General features: G+C 37.1%; 1 protein-coding gene across 2 annotated transcripts in view; it reads right to left on the reverse strand.

Moving 5' to 3' along the window:
- Positions 1-738: 738 nt before the first annotated feature.
- spon1a (spondin 1a) overlaps positions 739-13763 on the reverse strand; it is a 341163-nt gene continuing 328138 nt past the window's right edge. For both annotated transcript variants that reach the window (XM_079874223.1, XM_079874222.1), the window contains 2 exons: positions 6393-6659; positions 739-3486 (listed from right to left, as the gene is read on the reverse strand). In XM_079874223.1, coding sequence (XP_079730349.1) covers positions 3323-3486; positions 6393-6659 — 431 coding nt within the window. In that variant the 3' untranslated portion in view covers positions 739-3322. The remainder of the gene's footprint in view (positions 3487-6392; positions 6660-13763) is intronic.

Here is a 13763-nt window from a genome sequence, read left to right on the forward strand (position 1 = left end):
ACCAATGGTAGTGGGGTTGGCAGAAACACCCTCTGATGGCATCACGGGAGGCCTGGTACATGTTGTGGTGTACCTAGATCTACCACGAGAAGGCTTGCCCCCAGTGACCTGGTTTCAAAGGAGTCAGGTCTTCTTTTTATTCACACCGACAAGAGATCACAGGCCTCAGATCGAACCTCCTCCTGGATAGCTGTGTTTGCACATGCTGCCCGACCACCTATCTCTGTGAGAAGAGGCGCAAGCAGCTACGCTAGCCTTCTGCTCGTCCCTTCTGGAACCAGGGCCTGGCTGGGAATGGCTGATGGATGCCAATGGCTCTTGGATGCGGTGAGGAATTAACTCCCTCGACTATCGAATGCCATCGACTGTCGCTTAGCTTCCTGGTACCTGTTGACAACAGTATTGACAGTATTGAAAGAGATCACTAACAGAGAGAACAACAAAGGGCCCAAGACCAAGCCTCGTGGCACAACAAATGTGTTATTTAGATGCATTTGTACTGTTTTTGGGATTATATGATTAGTGGGATGGGATTATATAACAAAACCTTTAGCACAAATAATCAGGAAATGAATTAGGCACTTTGTAACATTTCCTTTTATTGTAAAGGGCAAATATTCAAAAAGTATGAATCATGTCAGATGACCAACAAGGAAGAGAGACAACTACAAAACATCTACGCAAGACTTTGGTAAGAACAATTTCTTATATATAAAAAAAGAGTTATCAGAAGGGCTGATAAAACCAAAGCAAATCAAAATCCAACAAATAACATATTTCAGTTAAATGGTATCTACATCTTACATTGGGGAACAAAATAATAACAGATCAGTGGGTCCTAGACAGCATTCATTTCAAACATGAGACAGAGAAAATCCTGGAATGGCTGGTTATATGTGCTTTAGTTCAGGAAAATTACACACCAAAAATGAATCACTGGAGACAACAGTTCCATTACTTATTTGAATTGGCTTATAGCCATTATCAGTACTCAAGAATAGTATATTTTTCCCACAACAATTTTACAGTAATCTTGCAAAAGTAAGTACAGCTGGTTTGCATACGTGGCAATACGTCTGGGCAGAGAACATGTTAAAATCAAACATATTGCCAGATCTAGGGCTTGATTTACAAAAGGGCTACAATACGGGAAATTGACTGGGTCTTGAGGTTTTTTTTTTTTTTTTTTTTTGCCCAATGACTGACTGTTTAACTGCAGATGTTACCTGTACTGTATATCATATAGGCTTTAAATGAATTACATCTTACTTTTTGAGTGGCCTTCCTTTCTTTCATAGTGCACAAATGTTTATGCTGTGATTTGGCTGTGAAAAACAAAGATTCCAACAACTCAAAAATATGTGAATGTTAATATTTTTTAGTGTTGCAATGTTTCCCCAAAATATTAAGACACTGAAAACATACCTAAACTGTATGAATGTTATTGCATTAAATAAAATATATAAAACCATGAACTATTTATTTAAAACATTGTACAAGCACACTTTTCAACATGTCTCTTACAATTTAAATGATTAAACAATAGATGTAATGTTCAAAATAAATACATTATTTTGTATTTGCATACTCTCTGGTTGTCAAATGTTAGTGGTTAGTTTATTATTATTTTTGTATAGTGGAATAAGTTAAAATGAGGTACTACACTGGTGTACTTTGCTATGACACTTGTGTGATACCAGCAAGATAAAATTAAATAAAAAAAATAATTAAAAAAAATCAATTCGAAGTAAGCTCTAAGAAAAGGTCTAACAACATTTTGAGGATGCCATTTGGTTTGATAATTTATCTTCCAGTACAATACAAAAATCATACATTTTAAGTGAGACTAAGTATCGAAATTATTTTTGGATCACTGTATATTGAAGAGCTAAGTGGAGTAAAAAGCAAAAAATAAATAATAGTCTTTTAAGATGTCAAAACTAACAGAATAGAAGTCTTTAGATGCAAGTAAAATCTCATCTCTCATGTATTTTATGAAAAAGTGTGTTTATACCATTAACTTGCATTTGAATAGACAATAACAAGTACAACATTGACAACATCTAAAATGTAAATTATAGATGTATGAACAACTTTATAGACACACTACAAATCCTTACTTATAAATATTCCAATTTTGGAATTAATAGTTTGATTGTGTATTTATGATCAACAAGACTACGTTTTCAAATGCATTTAACACAGCTGACTATTTTACCTGTTTGGTTTAGAGGTAGGAGTGAGATTAGCGATTAGCATTAAATATGTATTTAATGGTATATTGAAACTAAGTGGTCGTTATACATTTCTCTGCCTGTTATGTTTTATATATTATTTTTATACTCTATAAAAGTGATTATGTTTAGGTCTGGTGGTAGGGTCAAGGGATCTAAAATCTATAAAATGATAAAGATGTAACTATACATATATTCATGACATAAAAGATTTGTAAATATTTTACATTTCTATAGCTGCAAATACATAATAATATTTACATTATTTAGATGTCATCAATAATTCCATATTGTAAGTTTCAGTATCTATCCAAATGTACAAAAAAAAAGTATGTTTTTTTACTCGTTTGTACCTTTTGTTTAAATGTTGCAAACTAATACCTTTGTTTAATTGAGACCAGGCTGAAAAAAATAAAAAAACCCTGGATATTTATGGTCATTTTAACATTGAATTTCAAATCTCTTGAATTAATTTTTTGCTTGCATCTAAATGTAGCTCTTGTGATCACTTTGATTACAGGTTGAATGGGAACATGTGTACTTGTCAATTTTTCTTTTGGTCTGTTTGTAATAGCCAAAAAAAAAAAATAAAAAAAAAATAAAAAGAATATTGTTTTATATATTTCACATCACATGAGTGTGAGTGTGTGTGTGTGTGTGTGTGTGTGTGTGTGTGTGTGTGTGTGTGTGTGTGTGTGTGTGTGTATCACAGAGTATAAAAGAAGAAATTTGTTTTAAATTTCATGTCAGAACACATTAATTCCATGGTCCTGCTAGTGAAAAAACAATCTTTAAAAGAACTTCAAAGCTTCTCAAAGGGCTGCTACTCTTAAATATATATGAATGCATATTAATACATCTGAATTGTACAGTACATTGCAACTCTGAGCACCCTCCTTCTTGGTTTCGCATCTGTTTACAGGCTAGACAAGGCCCGGGTCACTATAAATTCTAGAAAACAAAAATAACAGACTACCTGTTGCAGCTTTCCAACCCTGAACAGAGTGCATTAAATTACTGCAAGACATTGTCACAGTCTGTTCACAACCTAGATTGGGTCCAATCCCACAAGCCCATTCAGTACAGCTCTAGCAGGGGTGGACATTGCAGGCCCGTATCTCCTTTCGGTCTTGACAGCTATTTAGCTGTGCATTTTTGAATCTCTTCCTGGCCGTCATTAGCCGCTCCTGGATTCCCCCACCACACAGCTTGGTACAGTCAGTCCATCCAGACCACGGCTTAATTTTGCATCCTTTTGGAAGAAATTCAGACCAGATACAAATGCTGTTAGTGGCAATAAGATCAGTCAAGTCATCTGAAATTCTGTTCTGTGACATTGTCTGTAGTGGTGATGTTATGATGTTTTGAATTAGTAAAGGAGAGCTTTTACATCTGTAGTTGTGATGTTATTAAACATAATTTCTAACAGAGAACATTAGAATCTGCAGTGGTGATGTTGTGATGCTGATTTGCCAACAAGAGAGTAAGTAACTGCATCTGTAGTCTCAATTACAAATTTAATGACACTGTTATGACTCTGATGGGCAAAAAAAGAGCATAAAGAGCCCCAGTATCCACAGTGTCAATGTAATGATAGCCTACAGAATTACTAATGGAGAATGTCTGCATCTTAAGTGTCTATGTCTTAATGCTAATTTACTAACAGAGCGTGTAGTGTCAGCGTCTGAAGTGGTATTGTTATGCTACTCATTGACATCTGCAAGTTATATTCATATTGTGATCCTGTCTAAGGAGATCTTCAGTATCTCTAGTGGTGATGTGATGATTCATAATTACTTATGGAGAATGTCAGCAGCAATGCTGTGCTCCATATAATGCAAGTGTCCAGGCTTCCTTCAAAGTTCAGGCTTCAAAATTCACACAACAAATGTTAATGCATCACTCACTGCAATCACTGTCTTCTGAAGCAAAATTATAGGCATGTGAGAGAAAAAGTGATGGTTCTCTGTGCTTCTGCATCATTTCTTGTGAGAGTTTCACAATTTGCTTATATCACACTTCACAGCATCCTCACAGTTGGTCAGAAGTGATGGTTTATAGTTTAAAAGTTTAGTTTTAGTTTTCTCACACAAACCTATAATTTCTAAAACTATCACTACGTTTTTGGGTCTACACACCATAGATGATCAAACTTCGTCCCTCAGTGCCACCTCACTGGCCAAGAAAGCACAGCAACATCTCCACTTTCTGCATTGACTGACATGGGCAAACCAACTCCCATCCATCCTTAGCATGTTTTACAAAGGAACCATTGATAGCATATTAACTATTAACATGCATCACTGTCTAGTTTTGGCAGTTGCAGTGCTTCAGACCACAAGGCCCTGCAACACATTGTAAGAGCTGCAGAGAAGATTACTAGAACATTTCTTCCTACCATTTCAGACATTTATGAAAAACACATTGTGTGAACAAGACCCATAGCATCGCAAAATATCCCAATAATTGTTATCTTCATTTTAATACCTCAGGTATTTTTACCACACAGCTGCTATCAATGCAAAATCACCTGCCACTTTTGATTCCATCACTTATATTTATTTTAAGTATATTGTTTAGAGTGTATTGATTACAGTGAAGTAATTGTATTAGTAGATTAGTAGATTTCTTCTTTGGCTCTCAATGAAGGCGGTTGCATTTTCTCTCCCTCTTCTCCCCATTACCTCTCCTGCTTTGCACCTCTAGTCTCGTCTAGTCTACTGTCTTGTACTTTGAGAGACTCTCTCCGCACTGCTCTCCGAACTAAGAAATCATGGATTTGATCAACTGGTCTCTCAACGCAGTTGACACCATCTTCTCGACGAGAAGCTTGGGTTCGGGGGAACCTGACTGCCCTGCCGGAACGTTCGCAGCTGGCTACACGATGGACGCGTGGGAGAGGTGGCGGGTCGTGTGTCTGGCGGCTCTTTCCGTGGAGGACATTGAAAATATCTACCTATTCGGAACCATGATAACAGGTTTTCTGCTGATTGGATTAGGCATTGCCCTGGTTTATCGAGGAATTAAGAAGACGGTGACAGCTGTCCAAAGCCCAAGGCTGCCCGTCATGATTGAAGATCGATTCGGAGAGCAAAATGGACCAGGAGAATAGTCGTGTAAATTGGAATGCGGCTACTCGCCCCAAGACCAAACAATCCCAATCTTATCTGCTTTCGGCCCCCCTCAACCGGCACTAGCCTTGGCCAAGGCCGCTGTTGGAACAACAACTCCCCCGGAAGAGCACTGCAGTGAGACGCTCTTGCATTCCTTCCCCCACTCCCCAAAGACACCTGCTGATTGTTGACTCTGTCTGGGACCTGATCAAGGTTGTCTCCATGGCAACTTGCTGTGTATCGCTATGACCATTCTGCGGACCGAGGCACCTAGATTATGATGCCAGGCGTAGCGACTCTCCAGGCCTACACATACACAAAATCCTGTAAAGACACGTGACATTGATGTGACTTGTAATGTCTCAGCAGCGTCTTAAGTTTGCTTATGAGCTGCGATTTCTCTCTCGAGAAACCACGCTTGTGCATTTTTTTCTCTGATTCGATCATAAACTTGCGCATTACGTACCATTTCACTAGCTGGCGAACGATCCCGGCTTCAGCTTCATCACTACGATACAGCATTATTACGGCTCTTGTTCACACAGTGCGCGTTCCGGGACTGAACACGGCAATGTTACTAGGTCCCCAACCCGGCATCGATGCCGGCATCGATGCCGGCATCAATCCCGGGTCGTGTTTGCGTTCACACAGAAGGCGTTCTGGCAATTTCCCGGTAATTTGCCGGGATCATCGCGCTGTGTGAAAGGGGCTTAAGTGACAATAAAGGGCTACTACTACTAGTTAAGTAATTGTCCTCATAATTGTAATTTTTGTAAATTGCACTGTAGATTTCGTGCAATCTAGTGACATTTGTCACGCTGTATACCTGTATATGGCTGGAATGACAATAAACTTTTTTTTTAATCTAATCTGATGGGGTCACTTGAATTACAGCAGTGTCTGTTTTGCCTTGTTTTTAAAGCGTCAGATTTGTGTTTCATAGAAGAAAGAAAGTAATATACATCTGGGACGGCATGAGAGTGAATAAGTTATGAGAGAATTTTCAGTGGAGTATCCCTTTAACAGAGATGACGTGCATATTCACCTGCGAGCTCATCTGCGCTCTCTTCCCTTCCCTGTTTGTTCCTCCTCTTCTTACGGTCTTCTTTGCGTCTCTTCCTCTCGTCACTGTTTAAGCGTCCTTGATTACACTTCTTGATCTTGCATGTTTTTCTCTGCATGGTCTCAGGGCATGGATCTCCTCCAAACTGAGACTCCAGAGTGATCATGCGTGTACGGATCAAGTGACCTTTCCCGCAGGACTTACTGCACTCTGACCACTCAGACCACTCTGACATCATACAGTCCATCGCTAGAGAGAAAAAGACATTAAAAGAGACAATATTCAAGCGCAAGGAGAACATTTTATTAAAAATGTAATTATTTCAAAGGCTGTTTATCATTTTGGGTTTATTTATTTTTTGTAAATTTTGTTTATTAGTCACTATTGGTTTACACACACATGTATGTATTAAAAACATTTGTGTAAAGTGTACTGTTATGTCCTATGAATCATGTAACCTCAACCCTCTGAGGTCGGCAAACGCGCCTGCGCGTTTTGCTGGATTTTCTTCACATTGTAGAACTATAAACTTAAATTACTCCGTCATTTATGGTCATACAGAAAAAAGAAATATAAAAAAAGAATCTGTGATATTTCTACTTTTGTATGTGTCCACTTACAATCAAATCAAAACACTGTGCTTTTGTAAAATAAAGAAAATAAACAGGGTGTGCGTTCTGCCTCTCCGTCACGGTGAACTTTTTTTTCTTGAGCACGTCTATAAACTGAAACAAAACTCAGCGAATACTTGTCACACATTTATGAGCCATATACCTTTATAAACATTTAAGTGTGTACTTTTAAATGATCGGATTCAAACTGAAAACAAATATTCTCTGTTTAAGTAATTTGTATAAAACCAACAAGATGTCCAGCTTCTCAAACGCTTCCTAATTATTTTTAATTTGAACACGCCCACTCGCGCAAAAGATATTCACATGCAAATCTCCACATGGAACGCGAACGCGCTCATTACCTCAAAAACAAAGCACCAAAACACTTCACAAGTCTCTGCTTTTCGTCGAGTTTGAAAGGCGCACTGTGAGCTTACATTGGATTTAGGCTACCTCAGAAGAAGAAGAACGCGATTTGAAGACAAGAAAGATGTAAGGTAAGAAATTCTTACATATTAGTTTGTTATTGTTGCATAAATTTCACATTGCAGTTGAACTGTTGCTAGATATATGGTTAATATTATAATATTTAGACCCGTGTTTACTGTTACTGTGTTTGTGGATATCTGCTCAAACGTAGATATGTATATGGTAACCATAATGTTTTATATTTGAGCGCGACCACGTTTGAATGTATCATATTTTGTATCGCGATCGCGTTTGAAAAGCACCAAACGGCTTCATGTTTTTACTATTATCTCATTTCATATCATAACGAATGGAAACATTTGAAGTAACATGATAATCAATATATTTTTCTCTAGCTTAGTTGTTACTGAAATATTTTGGAAGATTTATAGGCTGCTATGGTTATTGTTATTATTATTTTATGCAGCACTGCGCATAGCCTATGCCTACAAGGCACAACAAACCTGGTTTTCATTATATTATATATTGTTGGAAACGTGTGTGTGTGTGTGTGTGTATTCTGTGAATTTTAAAAAGCAATTTTAACCAGAAAAATCTAAAATGTATTCCCAAAATCGTGCAGGCCTTTCTCTTGATATCAGTATTGTAACGACTATGGCTCGATGGGTAAAAATGGACTTTTAATTTATATACTAATTAAAAGTGAAAACACTTTCTAAGTCCCACAGACTTGGCAAACTCTGTAACTGAACCCCCGTTTACGACTCACTTCCCCCCCTCTCGACAGTGTGAGCTTCAAAGACATTACTGACATTCCGATCTCAACAGAAAACCCGCTCTGAATCACACACACACCAAACCACTCTGAAACTCCTAAAATACAAGTTACACACACGCATGAATCATTATCAAAATGTTTTTATGTAGTTTTCTTGTCTATGGGATGTGATGGGATAAATTGAGATATTTATGCACCTCTGCAGATGTAATGGACACGTGTGTTGATACATTTGAGATGTATCTGTTTCATTAACTGATATTAATGTCGGGTGTGATATCTTACGGATCGTACTGAGCTTCTTTATACAGAGATAGAAACTATATTCCGCACAAAATGTTTATTCCTAGACATAATGTGGTATTAAAGTTAATGCATTTTTCCGTGTACGATCAGAAGAGGCGTTCCTTCACAAACAATGAAACGCTCCCGCCTCAGAACCGAAAGATTTCATTGGGTCCCGTCATCAAACAGGGCGTTACCCCGCGCTGCTTTAAAAACCACAACACAAGCAGACGTCTCTCTCTCTTTGCTCTCATACGCTCTCACCCTCGTGACTCCGAACTCTGAACTCTGCACTCGGGAGAGGGGACAGGGCCTTCATCCAAACGAACCGCGGATGTAGAAATCCAGTCTCGTCCTGTAACCAAGTTTTCTCGCCCTTCCCGCACCGGGAAGAGACTTCCGTACCTCTCGGTAATGTTACGATCAGTAAGTTTTTAAGAACTTCACGCGAAACGCAAGCCTACAAATCGATGAGACACGATCCAGAAGAAGAACGCACGTGATCCGGCTCCGCCAGCTTCACACAGACAAAGGAACAGAATCGCAAGTATTCAAATGATCTCTCTCGAAGCTGCTTTCACAGTTGTCTCTTAAAAGGTTCTGTTTGTAAATTACCATACTTTCTCCCTCACTTTCTTCCTATGTTCATTCTGATCAAGTCATGTTTTATGTTTGTTTGTTTAAACGTTCGTGTGTCTTGTGTAATTTTACGTACGTAGATTAGCCTATATTACGTCCTATATGCATATAATCCTGTGTGTTTAATTTTTGATTAAATAAATCTTTTATACTTTGACTGACTCTGTGTTACAATCCCACCAATGTAATTGTCAATGAAATTGCGATAAGATCTGGCTACTAGCTCTTTATTTTAATTCATAAACCCAGCAATTTGCATCCACGGCCAGGAGAGAATTTGTCTGAGGTTTGATAATATAAATATTCCTTCTTAACTGGTATAATCAAAGTATTCGCTGGTCGAATGACTGATGAGAGACCAGTTATAGAACGAAATATTTTTGATAATTAGCAGGTAATGTAATAGCATATGTGAAATTTATGAATTATGACTATGAGTTATGATTTTAATATTTCCCCAAATTTCCTTACTGCTCGAGCTAATATTTCATATATGACCTAATTACGATTGTTACCAATAAACGCTACAGTATGTTCACTTTTTTTTTTTTTTTTTCAGGGCCCAGATGCCACTGAGTCCTGCTGACTTCAACATTCACATGAGTCTCTGTACATGAACCTGGTAAAATGAAAATCAAACACCTTGGAAATGAAAGGTATGTACAAAGTTTTTAGGAATGGCACAAAGGTCTCTGTCTTTGGATCATTGGTTTCAATGAGTGCTTTTTTGTCATTTGTTGTGTATCTTTGGATTATGTTGTGTTGTAAATAAATCAAACAATCTAAAAGCCATTCTAAAAGCGATAGGGCCTGATAGCTCCTAATAGGGCCGTTAGGGGAGGGTCTTTGTCTTTCTCAGGTGTGAAAAGCTTACATATTAATGAGCTCCCGCATAAAGCTTTGTGGCACAAAACACGTCGTAAAAATTTTAAATCAATATATTGTCTTCTCTGAATGAGCAGTCAGGGTGATTTTGACATAGTTTTAGAGCAAATATTCTAGGCTACGTCCTACAATTTTCAAAAGACTTGTGAAGAAATAATCAGTATGGGTTTCATGACCTTATTTCAGTGAGAATTTTTTTTTTGTATTTTCACAAACCATGCATAAATGTCATTATCTCAAAACTACAAACTTTTACACACATGCTGCTGATATATTATTGTAGCAGAGTTTGTGCTGAATACAGTGTAATTAGACTTTAGCCATGAAAATGTCACAAGTAACAGAAATAAGCACAAATGTCAGAGCATGTCAGAACACCTCCTTGGCCCAGAAAACAGCTCAGACCCCAGAGGGTTAAAGGGGTCATATGATGGTTCTAAAAAGAACATTATTTTGTGTATTTGGTTTAATGCAATGTGTTTACGCGGTTTTAGGTTAAAAAAAGTAATTATTTTACACATGCTGTACATTATTGTGTCTCATCTATACCCCGCCTTTCTGAAACACGTTCATTTTTACAAAGCTCATCGTTCTGAAAAGTGCGTTGTGCTCTGATTGGCCAGCGAACCAGTGCATTGTGATTGGCCCAAAAACCTTAAGTGCATGACGGAAATGCCACACCCATTACCATATTTGAAACATCAGCTCTCAAAGTAATAATGACAGGTGATAATGTCAGTACTACCTTATCAATTCAAGCCCGAATCTGATCCGGAAAATGCAGATGACCAAGCTAATTGATCAACTTTGCCAGCGCGACTGGACCAGATCGTATCAGATTGGTAAGGTTTTATTTCATTGGGGAGTTACTGATTATAATGACTTATACTGTATTTTTTACACTATAAACATAAAACTATGTCTGCATTTGTGATCGTAGAAATGACAAGCAAGCACTACTTGCGTTTGAATAGTCAGTAGCAAATTCTTAAAGGTCCTATGGCATGGATTATTTTATTATTTTATAATGTTTCCTGGGGTGCCCTTATAATGTTAGTATGTTTTTTAGATCAAAAATTGTCATCATTTAGAAATAAAAGGCATTTTCCTAGCCTGATTTTAGCCTCTGATTTGAACGCTCTGTTTGAAGGGGCATGTCTGCTGTGGGATGTCTGCAGTAAACGCTCACTGCTGTGATTGGCTGACATGCTTGCATATGAAATAACTAGAATTACATGTGGAACTCTCTTGAAAACTTTTACTATTACAGCTATTATACCTTTTTACTATTACAGCTATCGAGATTAACAAATTGTGAGAAGTTTTTAAAGTATTTAGATCTATTCCCATCACATAAAAGGTTGCAGTGATGAGCATTGAGCAGATGACAGTCTGTTGATCACGTGAATGAAGATCTTATCATTGCAACGCAGTTTCTGCACTCTCACTAATGATTTCACCAATGCAAACATGATGTAAATACAGTAAGAGCTTCGTTGTGCAGTGTAACAGTGTCATTGATTTCATAACGAGTTTTGGCAAGTATCCAGATAAACTCTCGCTGTGTGATTGACAGCTTGGGCAATTGGAAAGGGATTGTTCTTTGACTGCTTTCTGTATATATTTTAATCACAGTTTAAATAAGATTATTTTCATCCTACTAAGAGAAACGACGTGAAGTTGATCGTTTAGTCACTGGCTTTATTTACTGATGCATAAACTACGGTGGCCCAGTGGTGCACAACACAACGAAATTAATCCACATTACAACGGAAATGAGCCACAACACAATGGAAAATGTACAACACAACGGAAATAAGCCACAACACAACGGAAAATGTACAACACAACGAAATAAAGCCACAACACAACGGAAACGCTCCCAACCACTAGAGGGCTCTCGGAAGGCGATAAAGTTAGTTTTCCATGCCACTGTTCTATAGAGTTAGCAGTCTAAAAGATATATCAACACCACAATTAGTTTTAACAGTATGTATACAACCATTGTTTATCGACATTTATTAACCTGTTAAGCTTCACCAGTGCGTGGGCGCACTGAAGCGTTTTTTTATTTATATAGTTCAAAGTTACTATCAGATTTAATGTTATACCTTGACAAACTATACATCATTAAAAAGATATAATACTCAAGTTTCAGTATTTGACCACTATTGTATTCTGAGAAACTTATAGTGACAGTTATGTCTTAATTTGTGTCAGGAGTTATGAAATGAAAAAATGAGTCGATACCTTTAATATGAATTATGCACGTCAGCCGCTTTCATTCATAAAAAACTCCCGTGCTGTCGTCATGACAGCGATACACAAAACAATGTCCTTCAGGGCTTTTAGCTCAAAAATGTGCAAACTTGGAGAAATATTGATATATTCTCATAGATTCACGTCATATTTCTAAAGACAGGAATAATATTTATTGAATTTATACCCAAATGCGTCGATGTAATCATTATGATCGCTTCTTACTGAGATGTGCAGTGTTTTCAATTCATACCAATAGCATGAGGGCGCTATATGCACAAAAAATAATCCATATATGGGACATGAAGAAGAGCCATAATCATGTGACATTCCAGGACGTCACTGCTACACACAAAGCTACAGAGATCCCGCTGTAATATGCATGTTTTGAAGACAATAAACATGTTTGCTATGATATTTGATTTGCCTGTGTTCTTCAAGCCATGCCAGGTATTTTCATAATAATAGATTATATTTATAATGTAATGCTAATCGATATAGACTTTATCATCGTGCATAAAACTATAAATAATGTTTTCTGTCTGATTTTTTTTTTATCTGAAGCCAAATTATATCACAGAAGATTATTTAAAACACTCGATTGCATTATGAAGTAAGTTTGGAGCACAAACATGGTTTTAATCTCATAAATGGTCGTGTATTGATGGTGTGCTAAGCTAACATGCTAGCTAGCCCAGGTGCACCTGCCACCAGGGGTTATTCTTTTATGAATTTTGTTCTAAATAAGAATGCTTACTGATATGTTTTAGTGCATTTGACCACTATTTAGTGCACTTCAAATGTGAAGTGAGAACTTTGATAAAAGAAATTAGGGATTGAAACCCTATGAATAGGCTGTGAATAGCCAGTCGTTAGTAACTATAATGCAGACAAAAGAAATGCATATTTAGAGCCATAACCAGGCTGGAGAGGTGTGAATGTGTGCAGGGGGAGACTGAGACTGAATGGGGCTCGTTTGCACCACAAAACAATAGAGACAAAAGTCTGAATGGATGCTTAGAAGACGACTAAACATCAGTAGCATTTTTAGAGTAGCCTAATCAAAATAAAGTCATGACATGATCTTGAAAAACATTTAACTAAATACAGAGTTTTAGACTTATTATCTTCATATTTTAAATATAAAATGTTTAGACATGTGGCTTTAGCTGTAGTGCATTTCTAGATTGCTCCAGTGCCAACTTCAATTTTATTTTCATTAATATGTTTCATAAAAAAAAAATTCTAATAACTTTACAAAACTTTGAAGCTATTTAAAAAAAAAAAATCATTATGACAATAATTAATTCTACATTTACAATACACTACCAGGTGTCAGCTTTCAAATGAGATCATACTTGTGCTTTTAGTGCAAAGGGTTCATGAACTGTATCTGTTTCAGTTTGGGTATGTCATTTCTGGGGATTTTTCAAAAGTGGGGTTGCAGCTTAACAGGTTAATTCA

The sequence above is a fragment of the Squalius cephalus genome (genome assembly GCF_949319135.1).
Source record: "Squalius cephalus genome assembly, chromosome: 6".
Lineage (NCBI taxonomy): Eukaryota > Metazoa > Chordata > Actinopteri > Cypriniformes > Leuciscidae > Squalius > Squalius cephalus.